An 18,667-nucleotide genomic window follows, 5' to 3' on the forward strand; every position below is an offset into this window, starting at 1 on the left:
GTGTAATGAGGTCAGGAGCTGAGTGGCACAAACTGAACCCAAAGTGAGCGCAGTGAGCAGGTTATTTGTGAATAAGTGCCGCTTGATACCACTGGTGACAATACCTTCCATCACTTTGTTGATGATCAAGAGTAGACTGATGTGCCTGTAATTGCCCAGGTTGGCTTTCTCCTGCTTTTTGTGGAATGGACATACCTGGGCAATTTTACAAATTTTTTGGGTAGATGCCAGTGTTGTCGACTGTAGCTGAAGTATCTCTTCCTTAAAGATAACCCATTGTTCCGATACAGCTCTTCCTGCCAGTCTTTGGTTCCGTTCTACCCTGGCTAGATCCCTTCTCATTACATTGACTCTGTCAGTCTAGACATTCTACCTTATTTTGTTCTTTGCTTTTCTACATTACTAGTCTAAACCCTATGATACGATGATCACTCTTATTCAAGTGCTCCCCGACAGGCACTTGGTCCACTTCATTTCCCAGCACCAAATCCAGCAATGCCTCCTTTCTAGTTGGACTAAGAAATTCTAGTCAAGGAAGTTCTCCTGAACATATTTTAGAAATTCCTCCATCTCCTTCCCCTTTACTCTAACATTATCCCAGTTGATATTTGGGTAATTAAAGTCCCCCAATATCACCACTCTATAGTTCTTGCACTTCTCTGTGTTTTCCCTGCAGATTTGCTCCTCCATTTGGTAATGTGATCATACCCTTTCTGCTCCTATGCGGAGCAGGCTCGAGGGGCCGAGTGGCCTAGATTCACTCAATCACTGGCTGGCTACCACCCACCCCCCCTCACCCCAACACACACACACACACCCCTACCTAAACGCTTCCCACCCAGCCCCAACACACACACACTAACATAACACACAGTATTTCACAGTTCCCCACACACATATAATACGCAGTACATTTAACACACTAACATTTATGTAGCACCTTTAATGTAGAAAAACATGCCAAGTCGCTTCACAAGAGCATTAAAAAACTAAACCTGACAACAAGCCACATAAGGAGAAATTAGGACAGGTGGCTAAAAGTTTGGTCAAAGAGGTAAGTTCTAAGGAGTGTCTTAAAACAGCGAGAGGCAGAGAGGTTTATGGAGGGAATTCCAGAGCTCAGCACCCAGCAAACTGAAGGTACGGCCACTTAATGGAGGAGCAATGGACAGTGAGGAGGCCAAAACTGCAGAAGCGCAGATATTTTGGAGGACTGCAGGAAGTTACTGATAGAGGGAGGGGAGAAGCCATGGAGCAAGTTAAACACACACTCGAGGTTTCTTTCCCCATCCCAAACTCCTGAAGGTGCTAATTCCTGCCCATCTAGGTGCCAGTCATAGATCGTAATATTCAGACAGTTAATACCAGGAGGCGGAACGAGGAGGTGGTGAACTCATGCTCACCTGACAAACGTATCCAGCAGTAATCACAGGGTAATGATCTGGAGCTTGAGTACTAGCTGGTCATACACATCCAAGCAGAAACCCATCGAGAGTCTGTAAAACCCGTACCCCAATGAAAGTCAGAGGGTGTGCAACCCGTACCCCGTGAGAGTCTGTGTGTGGGTGCAACCCGTACCCCGTGAGAGTCGGTGTGTGGGTGCAACCCGTACCCCGTGAGAGTCGGTGTGTGGGTGCAACCCGTACCCCGTGAGAGTCGGTGTGTGGGTGCAACCCGTACCCCGTGAGAGTCGGTGTGTGGGTGCAACCCGTACCCCGTGAGAGTCGGTGTGTGGGTGCAACCCGTACCCAGAGAGAGTTGGTGTGTGGGTGCAACCCGTACCCCGTGAGAGTCGGTGTGTGGGTGCAACCCGTACCCAGAGAGAGTTGGTGTGTGGGTGCAACCCGTACCCCGTGAGAGTCGGTGTGCCTGTGCAACCCGTACCCCAGTGAGAGTCGGTGTGTCTGTGCAACCCGTACCCCGTGAGAGTCGGTGTGTGGGTGCAACCCGTACCCCAGTGAGAGTCGGTGTGTGGGTGCAACCCGTACCTCAGTGAGAGTCGGTGTGTCTTTGCAACCCGTACCTCAGTGAGAGTCGGTGTGTCTTTGCAACCCGTACCTCAGTGAGAGTCGGTGTGTCTGTGCAACCCGTACCCCAGTGAGAGTCGGTGTGCCTTTGCAACCCGTACCCCAGTGAGAATTGGTGTGTGGGTGCAACCCGTACCTCGTGAGAGTTGGTGTGTGGGTGCAACCCGTACCCCAGTGAGAGTTGGTGTGTGGGTGCAACCCGTACCTCAGTGAGAGTCGGTGTGTGGGTGCAACCCGTACCCCGTGAGAGTTGGTGTGTCTGTGCAACCCGTACCCCAGTGAGAGTCGGTGTGCCTTTGCAACCCGTACCCCAGTGAGAGTTGGTGTGTGGGTGCAACCCGTACCCCAGTGAGAGTTGGTGTGTGGGTGCAACCCGTGAGAGTTGGTGTGTGGGTGCAACCCGTACCCCAGTGAGAGTTGGTGTGTGGGTGCAACCCGTACCTCAGTGAGAGTCGGTGTGTGGGTGCAACCCGTACCCCAGTGAGAGTCAGTCTGTGTGGAGCCCGTACCCCAGTGAGTGTCAGTGTCTGTGGGAGCCGTACTCCAGTGAGAGTCAGTGTGTCTGTGGGACCCGTACCCCAATGAGAGTCAAAGAACAAAGAACAGAACAGCACAGGAACAGGACATTCGGCCCTCCAAGCCTGCGCCGATCTTGATGCCTGCCTAAACTAAAGCGTGTGTGGATCCTGTATTCCAGTGAGAGTCAGTGTGTGTGGGACCCGTACCCCAGTGAATGTCAGTGTCTGTGGGAGCCGTACTCCAGTGAGAGCCAGTGTGTGTGGGACCCGTACCCCAGTGAGCGTCAGTGTGTCTGTGGAACCCATACCCCAATGGCAGTTAGCGTGTGTGGAACCCGTACCCCAGTGAGAGTCAGTTTAGTTTAGTTTAGAGATACAGCACTGAAACAGGCCCTTCGGCCCACCGAGTCTGTGCCGACCATCAACCACCCATTTATACTAATCCTACACTAATCCCATATTCCTACCACATCCTCACCTGTCCCTATATTCCCCTACCACCTACCTATACTAGGGGCAATTTATAATGGCCCATTTACCCATCAACCTGCAAGTCTTTGGCATGTGGGAGGAAACCGGAGCACACGGAGAAAACCCACGCAGACACAGGGAGAACTTGCAAACTCCACACAGGCAGTACCCAGAATTGAACCCGGGCTGCTGGAGCTGTGAGGCTGCGGTGCTAACCACTGCGCCGCCAGACGGGTGTCTGTGAAACCCGTACCCCAGTGAGAGTCGGTGTGTCTGTGCAACCCGTACCCCGTGAGAGTCGGTGTGTGGGTGCAACCCGTACCTCAGTGAGAGTCGGTGTGTCTTTGCAACCCGTACCTCAGTGAGAGTCGGTGTGTGGGTGCAACCCGTACCCCGTGAGAGTTGGTGTGTCTGTGCAACCCGTACCCCAGTGAGAATTGGTGTGTGGGTGCAACCCGTACCCCGTGAGAGTTGGTGTGCGGGTGCAACCCGTACCTCGTGAGAGTTGGTGTGTGGGTGCAACCCGTACCCCGTGAGAGTTGGTGTGCGGGTGCAACCCGTACCCCGTGAGAGTTGGTGTGTGGGTGCAACCCGTACCCCAGTGAGAGTTGGTGTGTGGGTGCAACCCGTGAGAGTTGGTGTGTGGGTGCAACCCGTACCCCAGTGAGAGTCGGTGTGTCTTTGCAACGCGTACCCCATGAGAGTCGGTGTGTGGGTGCAACCCGTACCCCAGTGAGAGTCAGTGTGTGGGTGCAACCCGTACCCCAGTGAGAGTCGGTGTGTGGGTGCAACCCGTACCCCAGTGAGAGTCGGTGTGTGGGTGCAATCCGTACCCCAGTGAGAGTCGGTGTGTGGGTGCAATCCGTACCCCAGTGAGAGTCGGTGTGTGGGTGCAACCCGTACCTCAGTGAGAGTCGGTGTGTCTGTGCAACCCATACCTCAGTGAGAGTCGGTGTGTCTGTGCAACCCGTACCTCAGTGAGAGTCGGTGTGTCTTTGCAACCCGTACCTCAGTGAGAGTCGGTGTGTGGGTGCAACCCGTACCCCAATGACAGTCAGTGTGTGTGGAACCTGTACCCCAGTGAGAGTCAGTCTGTGTGGAGCCCGTACCTCAGTGAGAGTCAGTGTGTCTGTGGAACCCGTACCCCAATGAGAGTCAGTGTGTCTGTGGAACCCGTACCCCAATGAGAGTCAGTATGTCTGCGGAACCCGTACCCCAGTGAGCGTCAGTGTGTGTGGAACCCGTACCCCAGTGAGAGTCAGTCTGTGTGGAGCCCGTACCCCAGTGAGTGTCAGTGTCTGTGGGAGCCGTACTCCAGTGAGAGTCAGTGTGTCTGTGGGACCCGTACCCCAATGAGAGTCAAAGAACAAAGAACAGAACAGCACAGGAACAGGACATTCGGCCCTCCAAGCCTGCGCCGATCTTGATGCCTGCCTAAACTAAAGCGTGTGTGGATCCTGTATTCCAGTGAGAGTCAGTGTGTGTGGGACCCGTACCCCAGTGAGTGTCAGTGTCTGTGGGAGCCATACTCCAGTGAGAGTCAGTGTGTGTGGGACCCGTACCCCAGTGAGTGTCAGTGTCTGTGGGAGCCATACTCCAGTGAGAGCCAGTGTGTGTGGGACCCGTACCCCAGTGAGCGTCAGTGTGTGTGGGACCCGTACCCCAGTGAGCATCAGTGTGTCTGTGGAACCCATACCCCAATGGCAGTTAGCGTGTGTGGAACCCGTACCCCAGTGAGAGTCAGTTTAGTTTAGTTTAGAGATACAGCACTGAAACAGGCCCTTCGGCCCACCGAGTCTGTGCCGACCATCAACCACCCATTTATACTAATCCTACACTAATCCCATATTCCTACCACATCCTCACCTGTCCCTATATTCCCCTACCACCTACCTATACTAGGGGCAATTTATAATGGCCCATTTACCCATCAACCTGCAAGTCTTTGGCATGTGGGAGGAAACCGGAGCACCCGGAGAAAACCCACGCAGACACAGGGAGAACTTGCAAACTCCACACAGGCAGTACCCAGAATTGAACCCGGGCTGCTGGAGCTGTGAGGCTGCGGTGCTAACCACTGCGCCGCCAGACGGGTGTCTGTGAAACCCGTACCCCAGTGAGAGTCGGTGTGTGTGTGGAACCCGTACCCCAGTGAGAGTCGGTGTGTTTGTGGAACCCGTACCCCAGTGAGAGTCGGTGTGTCTGTGGATCCTGTATTCCAGTGAGAGTCAGTGTCTGTGGGACCCGTACCCCATGAGAGTCAAAGAACAAAGAACAGAACAGGAACAGGCCATTCGGCACTCCAAGCCTGTGCCGATCTTGATGCCTGCCTAAACTAAAGCGTGTGTGGATCCTGTATTCCAGTGAGAGTCAGTGTGTGTGGAACCCGTACCCCAGTGAGAGTCAGTGTGTGTGGAACCCGTATCTCAGTGAGAGTCAGTGTGCCTGTGAAACCCGTACCCCATGAGAGTCGGTGTGTCTGTGAATCCTGTATTCCAGTGAGAGTCAATGTCTGTGGGACCCGTACCCCATGAGAGTCTGTGTGTGTGGATCCTGTATTCGTGAGAGTCAGTGTCTGTGAGACCCTTACCCCAGTGAGAGTCAAAGAACAGTGCAGCACAGGAACAGGCCATTCAGCCCTCCAAGCCACCGCCGATCTTGATGCCTGCCTAAACTAAAGCGTGTGTGGATCCTGTATTCCAGAGAGAGTCAGTGTGTGTGGGAACCGTACCCCAGTGAGAGTCAGCATGTGTGGAACCCGTACCCCAGTGAGAGTCAGTGTGTGTCGAACCCGTACCCCAGTGAGAGTCAGCATGTGTGGAACCCGTACCCCAGTGAGAGTCAGTGTGTGTCGAACCCGTACCCCAGTGAGAGTCAGTGTGTCTGTGGAACCCGTACCCCAGTGAGAGTCAGTGTGTGTGGGACCCGTACCCAAGTGAGAGTCAGTGTGTGTGGGACCCGTACCCCAGTGAGTCAGCCTGTGTGGATCCTGTATTCCAGTGAGAGTCAGTGTGTGTGGGACCCATACCCCAGTGAGAGTCGGTGTGTCTGTGGGACCCGTACCCCAGTGAGAGTCAGTGTGTCTGTGGGACCCGTACCCCAGTGAGTCCGCGTGTGTGGATCCTGTATTCCAGTGAGAGTCAGTGTGTGTGGGACCCGTACCCCAGTGAGAGTCAGTGTCTGTGGGACCCGTACCCCAGTGAGAGTCAGTGTGTGTGGAACCCGTACCCCAGTGAGAGTCAGTGTGTGTGGATCCTGTATTCCAGTGAGAGTCAGTGGCTGTGGGACCCGTACCCCAGTGAGAGTCAGTGTCTGTGGGACCCGTACCCCAGTGAGAGTCAGTGTGTGTGGATCCTGTATTCCAGTGAGAGTCAGTGTGTGTGGATCCTGTATTCCAGTGAGAGTCAGTGGCTGTGGGACCCGTACCCCAGTGAGAGTCAGTGTGTGTTGGACCCGTACCCCAGTGAGAGTCAGTGTGTGTGGATCCTGTATTCCAGTGAGAGTCAGTGTGTGTGGGACCCGCACCCCAGTGAGAGTCAGTGTGTGTGGATCCTGTATTCCAGTGAGAGTCAGTGTGTGTGGAACCCGTACCCCAGTGAGAGTCAGTGTGTGTGGGACCTGCACCCCAGTGAGAGGCAGTGTGTGTGGATCCTGTATTCCAGTGAGAGTCAGTGTGTGGGACCCGTACTCCAGTGACAGTCAGTGTGTGTGGATCCTGTATTCCAGTGAGAGTCAGTGTGTGTGGGACCCGTACTCCAGTGAGAGTCAGTGTGTGTGGATCCTGTATTCCAGTGAGAGTCAGTATTTGTGACTGAGGCAGAAAATGTCAACATTCAAGATTGGATTGGATACCAGGATGAAGGAACAGAGCATGAAGGGAAAGGGGAACAGGGTGGTTAAGCACCAATAGAAGTATTTGCATATATGCAGGGTAAACAGGTACAGGCACTAGTTGGGCTGAATGGCCTGTTTCTCATCCTAATTTCTGTCAAATGGATAAACTGCAAAACACCTGGTCCACAATATCCGCAGCCTCTTAATTAGCCTGTAGATCAAGTCTCTGAAGTGTTTACTGAATGGCAAACAGGCTTTAAGGGACCCTCAATCCACCCTTTCACAATCCTGCACTGTCATTTTATGTGATATAAAGCCCCTGCTCACATAAATTACACCAAATTTGGGGGCATAATATGAAACTTAGAGCTAGGCTGTTCAGCGGTGATATCAGGAAACACTGTCACATAAAGGAAATCTGTTGAGGCTGGGGTGAGGGTGTCAATTGAAAATTTCAAGATTGAGACTTGTAGATTTTGGTTGGGTAAGGGTATTAAGGGATATGGAGCAAAGTGTAAATGGGAGGCAAGGCACAGATCAGCTCTGATGTATCCGAGTGGGAGAAGAGGCTGAATACCCGCCGTCGTGTTCTTATATTCTGGTGAGTGTTGTCACGGTTAAGGATTGTTTCTGCTGACTCACTGACCTTGGTTTGTTTAATGCTCAGGAATCTGAGCTGTGAAACAGTTCTGGGTAAGACTGTCAGCATTCGCTCTGTGACGCCGGTCTGATTCAGACTGAGGTGGACAAGTGACGTAGGAGCACACGCCAGGTAATCCGTCATGCCTGAGTCGCTTACTTTGGTCTGGTCCAAGATCAGGTGAGAAAGACATTTCAGACCTTAAAGAGAGAAATTCAGAACAAAACTTGGGGCAGGAAGCAGACACTCGAACACTATGGATGTTGTGAACATCAGAAAACCATGGGACAAGAGGGAACTAACATTAATTCAAAACTCCACCATTACGCTCCTTCTAACATGCTCTTTTAACCCTCCAGTAGATTCCTCAAGGTTTGTTTAACTAGCCTCAGCCTGCTACACATGCAGTACCCTCCACCTCCCCATTCAATCTCCACCCCGTCACCCAGTACTCCCCATCCACCCATTCAATCTCCACCCACCCATTCAATCTCCACCCCGTCACCCAGTACTCCCCATCCACCCATTCAATCTCCACCTCGTCACCCAGTACTCCCCATCCACCCATTCAATCTCCACCCCGTCACCCAGTACTCCCCATCCACCCATTCAATCTCCACCCCGTCACCTAGTACTCCCCATCCACCCATTCAATCTCCACCCACCCATTCAATCTCCACCTCGTCACCCAGTACTCTCCATCCACCCATTCAATCTCCACTCCGTCACCCAGTACTCCCCATCCACCCATTCAATCCCCACCTCGTCACCCAGTACTCTCCATCCACCCATTCAATCTCCACCCCATCACCCAGTACTCTCCACCCACCCATTCAATCTCCACCTCGTCACCCAGTACTCTCCACCCACCCATTCAATCTCCACCCCATCACCCAGTACTCTCCACCCACCCATTCAATCTCCACCTCGTCACCCAGTACTCTCCACCCACCCATTCAATCTCCACCTCGTCACCCAGTACTCTCCACCCACCCATTCAATCCCCACTTCGTCACCCAGTACTCTCCACCCACCCATTCAATCTCCACCTCGTCACCCAGTACTCTCCACCCACCCATTCAATCTCCACCTCGTCACCAGTACTCTCCATCCACCCATTCAATCTCCACTCCGTCACCCAGTACTCTCCATCCACCCATTCAATCTCCACCCCATCACCCAGTACTCTCCACCCACCCATTCAATCTCCACCTCGTCACCCAGTCCTCTCCATCCACCCATTCGATCCCCACCTCGTCACCCAGTACTCTCCACCCACCCATTCAATCTCCACCCCATCACCCAGTACTCTCCACCCACCCATTCAATCTCCACCTCGTCACCCAGTACTCCCCACCCACCCATTCAATCCCCACTTCGTCACCCAGTACTCTCCACCCACCCATTCAATCCCCACTTCGTCACCCAGTACTCTCCACCCACCCATTCAATCTCCACCTCGTCACCCAGTACTCCCCATCCACCCATTCAATCCCCACTTCGTCACCCAGTACTCTCCACCCACCCATTCAATCTCCACCTCGTCACCCAGTACTCTCCACCCACCCATTCAATCTCCACCTCGTCACCCAGTACTCCCCACCCACCCATTCAATCCCCACTTCGTCACCCAGTACTCTCCACCCACCCATTCAATCTCCACCTCGTCACCCAGTACTCTCCACCCACCCATTCAATCTCCACCTCGTCACCCAGTACTCCCCACCCACCCATTCAATCCCCACTTCGTCACCCAGTACTCTCCACCCACCCATTCAATCCACACCTCGTCACCCAGTACTCTCCACCCACCCATTCAATCTCCACCTCATAACCCAGTACTCCCCACCCTATCAATGATCCCTATCCTGGGGGCAACTGCTTTAGGAATTCTCCCTGAATGAAGGCAGTGCAGCAACACTCAAGACTATGAATCCACCCTCTCACCTCCACGATTACAATTCCACATTCCTCCCCCCTCTCCGTCTCTATTACTCTCCAATCAACAAACAAAAGACTGAAAATGCAGGAAACAGACAGCAAAGAACAGTACAGCACAGGAACAGGCCATTCGGCCCTCCAAGCCTGCGCCAATCTTGATGCCTGCCTAAACTAAAACCTTCTGCACTTCCGGGGACCGGATCCCTCTATTTCCATTCTATTCATGTATTTGTCAAGATGCCTCTTAAACGTCGCTATCGTAACTGCTTCCACCACCTCCCCCGGCAGCAAGTTCCAGGCACTCACCACCCTCTGTGTAAAGAACTTGCCTCGCACATCCCCTCTAAACTTTGCCCCTCACATCTTAAACCTATGTCCCCTAGTAACTGACTCTCCCACCCTGGGAAAAAGCTTCTGACTATCCACTCTGTCCATGCCACTCATAACTTTGTAAACCTCTATCATGTCGCCCCTCCAGCTCCGTCATTTCAGTGAAAACAATCAGATTTTATCCAACCTCTCTTCATAGCTAATGCCCTCCAGACCAGGCAACATCCTGGTAAACCTCTTCTGTACCCTCTCCAAAGCCTCCACGTCCTTCTGGTAGTGTGGCGACCAGAATTGCACGCAATATTATAAGTGTGGCCTAACTAAAGTTCTGTACAGCTGCAACATGACTTGCCAATTTTTATACTCTATGCCCCGACCGATGAAGGCAAGCATGCCGTATGCCTTCTTGACTACCTTATCCACCTGTGTTGCCACATTCAGTGACCTGTGGACCTGTACGCCCAGATCTCTCTGCCTGTCAATACTCCTAAGGGTTCTGCCATTTACTGTATACCTCCCACCTGCATTAGATCTTCCAAAATGCATTACCTCAGGCCTGCCAAAATCTGGGGGACTGGTTATGCTTGCAGTGTGAGCCTTGAAACAGTAAACTGTCCCTTCTATTTTCAGATGCTGACTGGCCTGCAGTGTGTTCCCAGCAGTTTCCATTTTCATTTCCAATTTATTGCTCCAGCTCGACAGAATATGCGACATTGGGAATTTGGTGAATGAGGAAATTTTAAAGGTTGATCTCTTTCAAAAATTTAGTCAAGTTTTGCATTTAACTTAACTTTAACCTTAGCTTGTAATTTCTTTCACAGTCTTAATCAGTGGTAAACAAGCTGTCCGCTGTGGCAGCTGCAGAGTTAGTTAATTAGGCGGCTGGTTCGGACTGGTTACCTGGTCAGCACGGCTGATTCAGGTCTTGGAATTTCTGCTTGTATAAATACAGGAGATTTTTTGCTCACGCGTGATGTAAGTAGCATGACAAAATATCAGCAGATGCGGAGATCGTAGAGGCAATAGACGAGATGAAAATTGATAGGTGGGATGTACTGGAAAGGCTGGCTATGTTTAGAGTGGATAAGTTGACTGGTCAGGCTGGCTTGCATCCCAGGTTACTCTTGGAAGTGAGAGTGGAGATAATGGAAGGGTTTGCCATAATCTTCCAATCTTCCCTAGATATGGGGGAAGTATCAGAGGATTGGAGACTGACAAATGTGACACCCTTAGTCAAGAAAGGGTGTAAGGAAATTCCAAGTAACTACAGGCCAGTGAGTGGTGGTTAAGATTTTAGAAACAATAATCAGGGAAAAAAACTCAACAGGTGCTTAGAGAGGGGTCTGAGTGAGAGAGGGCCAGCATGGATTTGTAAAAGGCAGATCATGCTTGACTAATTGAATTTTTTAATGAATTGACTGATAAGGTCGGTGATGGGAAAGCAATGGATGTTGTCGATATCGATTTTAAGATAGAGTTTGGCAAAGTATCACATAAAAGGCTGGTTGGCAAAATTGAGGTTCATGGAATAGGAAGGTCAGTGTCCAACTGGATCAAAAAACTGGCTTTAAGACTGAAAGCAGCGAGTTGCAGTAAATCGTTGTTTTTCAGACTGGAGGATGGTAGATAGTGGTGTTCCCCAAGGTTCAGTGCTAGGACCACTGCTTTTTATGATTTATATAAATTACTTGGATATTGGAATACAGAGTAAATTTTCAAAATTTGCCAATGATACCAAACCTGGAAGTGTGGCAAAGAGTGAAGATGATAAGAATTGATTGTAACAAGACATAGATAGGTTAGCAGAAAGGACAGGCAGAAAGGCCACTTCAGAAAGACGCAGATGGAATTTAATACAGAGAAATGTGAGGTGCATTTTGGCAAAAGGGAGAGGGAGAGGCAATACAGACTAAATGGTACAATTCTAAAGAGTGTACAGGGACAGAGGGACCTGGGAGTTCATGTGCATAGATCTTTGAAGGTGGCAGGACATATTGAAAGAGCAGTCAGCAAAGCATATGGGATCCTGGGCTTCATAATTAGAGGTATTGGGTACAAAAAGCAGGGAAGTTATGCTGAACCTTTATAAAGCTCCGATTAGGCCACAATTAGAGTATTGCATCCATTTATGGTCACCACACTTTAGGACAGACGTGAGGGTCCTTGAGAGTGCACAGGAGATTTACCAGAATGATTCCAGGGATGAGAGATTTTAGCTATACACGTTAGGTTGGAGAAGCTGGGGTTGTTCTCCTTGGAGGAAAGGAGATTGAGGGGTGTAAAAACATCCGTGGAGAGAAAAACAGTTAACATTTCAGGTTTGTGAATTTCAGATTTCCAGTTGGGCCTATACTCAGTGAAGTTCAGAAGAACGAGAGGTGAACTTATTGAAACATCTAAGGTTCTGAGCGGGCTTGACAGGGTAGGTGCTGAGAGGATGTTTCCCCTCATGGGAGAATCTAGAACTGGGGGCACAGTTTCAGAATAAGAGGTCTCCCATTGAAGGAGATGAGAAGAAATTTCTTCTGAGGGTCGTTAGTCTGTGAAATTCTCTTCCCAAGAGAATGCTGGGGCATTGAATATATTCAAAATTGAGTTAGACAGATTTTTTATGCACAATGGAGTAAAGGGTTATGGGGGGGGGGGGGGGGGGGGCAGGAAAGTGGAATCAAGGACCCAATCAGATCAGCCACGATCTTACTGAATGGTGGAGCAGGCTCGAGGGGTCGAGCGGCCTACTCCTGCTCCTATTTCTTATGTTCTTATGAAATAAACTACAGGGATAGAGCGGGAGAATGGGACTGATTGGATTGCTCTACAGAGAGCCAGCATGGACTCAATGGGCCAAATGGCCTCCTTCTGTGCCTTTGTGACTCTATTACTCCACGCAGCCAGAATACCACCATCACAGCCTTTTACTGGGATTCTTTTCAAATGCTCCATAGTGGTAGATGGACTACAGGAAACCGGTGGAGAGCAGAGACAGGACCAGTGTGGAGAGACAGAGTTATCCAGAGCATGGACTCGGGACCAATATCGAGAGACAGAGCTACCCAGAGCGGGGACTCGGGACTAGTGTCGAGAGACAGTGTTACCCAGAGCAGAAACTCGTGACCAGTGTCGAGAGACAGAGTTACCCACAGCATAGACTCGGGACCAGTGTAGAGAGACAGAGTTACCCAGAGCAGAAACTCGGGACCAGTGTCGAGAGAGAGAGTTACCCAGAGCAGAAACTCGTGACCAGTGTAGAGAGTGTTACCCAGCGCAGAAACTCGGGACCAGTGTCAAGAGACAGAGTTACCCACAGCATAGACTCGGGACCAGTATTGAGAGACAGAGTTACCCAGAGCAGAGACACAAGACCAGTATCGGGAGACAGTTACCCAGAGCAGAGATGCAGGACCAGTGTCGAGAGACAAAGTTACCCAGAACAGAAACTCGTGACCAGTGTCAAGAGACAGAGTTACCCAGAGCAGAAACTCGGGACCAGTGTCAAGAGACAGAGTTACCCAGAGCAGAGACTTGGGACCAATGTCGAGAGACAGAGTTACCCAGAGCAGAGACTTGGGACCAGTGTCGAGAGACAGAGTTACCCAGAGCAGAGACTTGGGACCAGTGTCGAGAGACAGTTACCCAGAGCAGAGACTTGGGACCAGTGTCGGGAGACAGAGTTACTCAGAGCAGAGATTCCGCCTCTCCTAGCTAACCACTTTGCTCTGCACCCATCATGTCCGTTTCCCACTCCTCCCCAATACAACATCCCACCCATCCAACCCCCTCCAACTTCCCCACCACCTCCTGCCTACTCGCTGGCCATCACTGAGCATTGATATTCCCTCTTGCTCCCACACCTCCACCCACATCTCGCACAGCAGCATAAATGAAATCCGGAGTGAAATCAACCTCCAGGCACTTTTCGTTAGATCCACTCCTGCGCCATGTTGGGACAGGATTTGAAACTGACCTTTGAGGCTGCACAGACAGTGATCAGTGAGTTTCACACAGGCTGCCAGGTTCAGGTGCTGCAGTCTCTGCAAACTCGACACCACCTCCAGCCCCGAATCTACAGCAGGAGAGAGATTGAGAGAGAAGAGGAAAGAGTGAGCAACAGCAATCATGAGACAGTGACTGGAAAAAGTCATCCTCGTCGCTAAATCAGAACATTGTGGATTCACGTCCCACTCCAGATACCCAAGCGCAGAATCCAGGTTGAAAGCTCCAGAAATGAGGGAGCGCCGCACCGTCGGAGGGGGTCAGCGCTGAGGGAGCGCCGCACCGTCGGAGGGGGTCAGCGCTGAGGGAGCGCCGCACCGTCGGAGGGGGTCAGCGCTGAGGGAGCGCCGCACCGTCGGAGGGGGTCAGCGCTGAGGGAGCGCCGCACCGTCGGAGGGCCGCAACGTCGGAGGGGGTCAGCGCTGAGGGAGCGCCGCAACGTCGGAGGGGGTCAGCGCTGAGGGAGCGCCGCAACGTCGGAGGGGGTCAGCGCTGAGGGAGCGCCGCAACGTCGGAGGGGGTCAGCGCTGAGGGAGCGCCGCAACGTCGGAGGGGGTCAGCGCTGAGGGAGCGCCGCAACGTCGGAGGGGGTCAGCGCTGAGGGAGCGCCGCAACGCCGGAGGGGGTCCGCGCTGAGGGAGCGCCGCAACGCCGGAGGGGGTCCGCGCTGAGGGAGCGCCGCAACGCCGGAGGGGGTCCGCGCTGAGGGAGCGCCGCAACGTCGGAGGGGGTCCGCGCTGAGGGAGCGCCGCAACGTCGGAGGGGGTCCGCGCTGAGGGAGCGCCGCAACGTCGGAGGGGGTCCGCGCTGAGGGAGCACCGCAACGTCGGAGGCTCCGCGCTGAGGGAGCGCCGCACCGTCGGAGGCTCCGCGCTGAGGGAGCGCCGCACCACCGTCGGAGGGTCCGTGCTGAGGGAGCGCCGCACCGTCGGACAGTGCTGAGGGAGCGCCGCACCGTCGGAGGGTCAGTACTGAGGGAGTGCTGCACCGTCAGAGGGTCCGTGCTGAAGGAGCGCTGCACTGACAGATGGTCAGTACTGAGGGAGTGCTGCATTGTCAGAGGGTCAGTACTGAGGGAGCGCTGCAACGTCGGAGGCTCCGCGCTGAGCGAGCGCCGCACCGTCAGGGGGGATCAGCGCTGAGCGAGCGCCGCACCGTCGGGGGGGATCAGCGCTGAGGGAGCGCCGCACCGTCGGGGGGTCCGTGCTGAGGGTGCGCCGCACCGTCGGAGGCTCCGCGCTGAGGGAGCGCTGCACTGACAGATGGTCAGTACTGAGGGAGTGCTGCATTGTCAGAGGGTCAGTACTGAGGGAGCGCTGCAACGTCGGAGGCTCCGCGCTGAGCGAGCGCCGCACCGTCAGGGGGGATCAGCGCTGAGGGAGCGCCGCACCGTCGGGGGGTCCGTGCTGAGGGTGCGCCGCACCGTCGGAGGGTCCGTGCTGAGGGTGCGCCGCACCGTCGGAGGGTCAGTACTGAGGGTGCGCCGCACCGTCGGAGGGTCAGTACTGAGGGAGTGCTGCACCGTCAGAGGGTCCGTGCTGAGGGAGCGCTGCACTGACAGATGGTCAGTACTGAGGGAGTGCTGCATTGTCAGAGGGTCAGTACTGAGGGAGCGCTGCACCGTCGGAGGCTCCGCGCTGAGGGAGCGCTGCACTGACAGATGGTCAGTACTGAGGGAGTGCTGCATTGTCAGAGGGTCAGTACTGAGGGAGCGCCGCACCGTCGGGGGGGGATCAGCGCTGAGGGAGCACCGCACCGTCGGAGGCTCCGCGCTGAGCGAGCGCTGCACTGACAGATGGTCAGTACTGAGGGAGTGCTGCATTGTCAGAGGGTCAGTACTGAGGGAGCGCTGCACCGTCGGAGGCTCCGCGCTGAGGGAGCGCTGCACTGACAGATGGTCAGTACTGAGGGAGTGCTGCATTGTCAGAGGGTCAGTACTGAGGGAGCGCTGCACCGTCGGTGGCTCCGCGCTGAGCGAGCGCCGCACCGTCGGGGGGGGATCAGCGCTGAGGGAGCGCCGCACCGTCGGGGGGGGATCAGCGCTGAGGGAGCACCGCACCGTCGGAGGCTCCGCGCTGAGCGAGCGCCGCACCGTCAGGGGGGATCAGCGCTGAGCGAGCGCCGCACCGTCGGGGGGTCCGTGCTGAGGGTGCGCCGCACCGTCGGAGGGTCCGTGCTGAGGGTGCGCCGCACCGTCGGAGGGTCCGTGCTGAGGGTGCGCCGCACCGTCGGAGGGTCCGTGCTGAGGGTGCGCCGCACCGTCGGAGGGTCCGTGCTGAGGGTGCGCCGCACCGTCGGAGGGTCCGTGCTGAGGGTGCGCCGCACCGTCGGAGGGTCCGTGCTGAGGGTGCGCCGCACCGTCGGAGGGTCCGTGCTGAGGGTGCGCCGCACCGTCGGAGGGTCCGTGCTGAGGGTGCGCCGCACCGTCGGAGGGTCCGTGCTGAGGGTGCGCCGCACCGTCGGAGGGTCCGCCGCACCGTCGGAGGGTCCGTGCTGAGGGTGCGCCGCACCGTCGGAGGGTCCGTGCTGAGGGTGCGCCGCACCGTCGGAGGGTCCGTGCTGAGGGTGCGCCGCACCGTCGGAGGGTCCGTGCTGAGGGAGTGCTGCACTGTTGAAGGTGCCAACTTTCAGACAAAACATTAAACGATGGCCCGCTCAGGTCGCTGTAAAAGATTCTGTACCAGCATTGGAAGAAGAGCAAGGCAGTTCTTCCCAGCATTTATCCCTCAATCAACATCACTAAAAACAGGCCATTATCATATTGCTGTTTATCGGAACTTGCTGAGCACAAATTGGCCGCTACGTTTCCAACATTACAACTACACTTCAAAAAGTACTTAATTGGCTGTAAAGTATTTTGGGATGTCCTGAGGTCGTGAAAGATGCTATAGAAATGCAAGTCTTTCTGCACGAGTACCGTCTTCCTCCCTTCCCAACTCCCAAGTCTCGATCCCTGCTGCTGTACAGTTCCGAGTCCGCACGGTAGACCTCTGGTGACAGGAATAGATTTGTAGCAGTACCTGTGATGAGGGAGCAGGACGTGAGGCTGAGGTGTTTGAGGGACTGGAAGGCCCTGAGCTGCCGGAGGAGCTCATTAGTGGCGTACGGGTAGCAGTTGAGGATGAGTTTCTGAATCGGGCATCCGAAAAAGAGTTCAAAGGATTTTGGCCGGAGCAGCCGTTCGTTGATCATGTGTAGGAGGAGGTGTTCACCAAGCTCAGGGGTCAGACAGGCCAGGCTCCGACTGTACTGCATACTGGGAGCTACACAAACAATAAATCACAGTGAAACAACAGCAGGCACAGTAACAAACACTTCAAATGCAAGGCAGACATCACTTAGAGAAGGGGACCAGATAATGCCCGTTCATACTCTCTATCTAACGCTATATCTAACCAGTGCTGTAACTGTCATAGAATCACAGGAAGTTTACAGAACAGAGAGGTCACTTGGCCCATTGTGTCTGCGCCGGGTAAAAAAAAAGCCACCCAGCCAAAGGGTACGATTCTAAAGGGGGTGCAGGAGCACAGGGACCTGGGGGTATACATGCGTAAGTCATTGAAGCTGGCAGGACAGGTTGAGAGAGTGGTTAATAAAGCATACAGTATCCTGGGCTTTATTAATAGGGTGGGGAGCAGAGTGTTGGAGCATAGATGCTGGACCAGAGGCGGTGAGCAGTCGGATGGATAGTATGCGTTCCGAGCCATTTGAGGGAGGCTCTAGCATGCTGAGCAAGGAGTTTCTGATGGCGAAGCCCACTCCGTGCTGTCTTGGTTCTTCAGGATCCCTGCCCTGCCAGAAGGTGGTGTAGTCTTGCTCTGCTAGAGATCCACTCGCGGGGAGGCGAGTCTCCTGAAGTGCTGCAATGTCTACAGTGAGTCTACTGAGCTCGTTGTTAATGATGGCGGTCTTCCGAGAATCGTTGATTTGTGTAAGGTCTTCCGACAGGCCAGGACACATAGTTCTGACGTTCCAGCTTGCAAAGCGAAGGGCTGGTACCTTCTTTCCTTTTTGCGTGTTGTTTGGTACGGTGTATCAGTCCACCTTTCGGGCAATGACCCTGAGCTCCAAGCACCCATTGAAGCAGGTAGACTGTGGTGGGACAGAACCTTACTGACCGGGGGCTGCCCGGTTTGAGGCGGGCGGTAGCTGTCCAGTGAGGTGCAATGACCTCTCCCACCGACAAAGGCAACCCGTGGCGCCCAGTTTCTACGCCAATTTATCTGGACTTATAACTCGTAACTGCTGCCTTCCGTGTTGTTTCAGTCGCTGTGAGGCAACTATGGAGTGACCTCTCCATGGCGCATGCCTGGGCAAATTTATGGAGGTTGAGAGTTGCCCAGTCGTCAAAACCCCACTCTCGGCCTTTCTGGTGGGGTCCAAAGGAGTGCAGGACACGACGTTTGGCACCAGTATGGCTGCAGGAACTGCCGGAAACATGCCAAAGGTGACACATGACCCCCTACGGGGTTCCACTACTGATTATCTGTTAGGGTTTACTCCCTTAGCCTTGGTCTCTCCCGAAATGCCCACAAGGCAGTGGGGTTGTTAGGGCCCCTACACAGGTGTAGGATGATGCCAGTGGGAGGAGGGGATGCGAGGGGGAGGGGTGGAGGGAGGGGGGTGCGAGGGGGAGCTGGGAAGGGGGCTGTAAGGGGGTGGGGGGGGGTGCAGGGGAAGGGGGTGCAGGAGGAAGATGGTGCGGGGGGGTGGCTGGGACGGGGTTGTGAGGGGGTGAGCTGAGAGGGTGGAGCAGGGAAGGGGATGGGGGGGTGGAAGGGGGGGGCAGAAAGCGGGTGCAGGTAATAAGCCATTTCCTCAGTGCCCACCATCGACGTCCAGAAAGCTCATCCACGTCCTTCGGGAGGTGAAGCATCTTTTGGCAGACTTACAGAGGTGATTACATTTGCTAA

At 54.1% G+C, this 18,667-nt stretch overlaps 1 protein-coding gene across 1 annotated transcript in view; it reads right to left on the minus strand.

The window, feature by feature from the left end:
- The window catches only part of si:ch73-173p19.1 (uncharacterized), a 97,780-nt gene that overhangs the window by 17,913 nt on the left and 61,200 nt on the right, over nt 1-18,667 (minus strand). Inside the window, exons 8-10 of the mRNA XM_068031068.1 lie at nt 16,775-17,017; nt 13,726-13,824; nt 7,497-7,690 (exon numbers count right to left, since the gene is read on the minus strand). Coding sequence (XP_067887169.1) covers nt 7,497-7,690; nt 13,726-13,824; nt 16,775-17,017 — 536 coding nt within the window. The remainder of the gene's footprint in view (nt 1-7,496; nt 7,691-13,725; nt 13,825-16,774; nt 17,018-18,667) is intronic.

This window comes from Heterodontus francisci, chromosome 5, assembly GCF_036365525.1.
Source record: "Heterodontus francisci isolate sHetFra1 chromosome 5, sHetFra1.hap1, whole genome shotgun sequence".
NCBI classification, from domain to species: Eukaryota; Metazoa; Chordata; class Chondrichthyes; order Heterodontiformes; family Heterodontidae; genus Heterodontus; species Heterodontus francisci.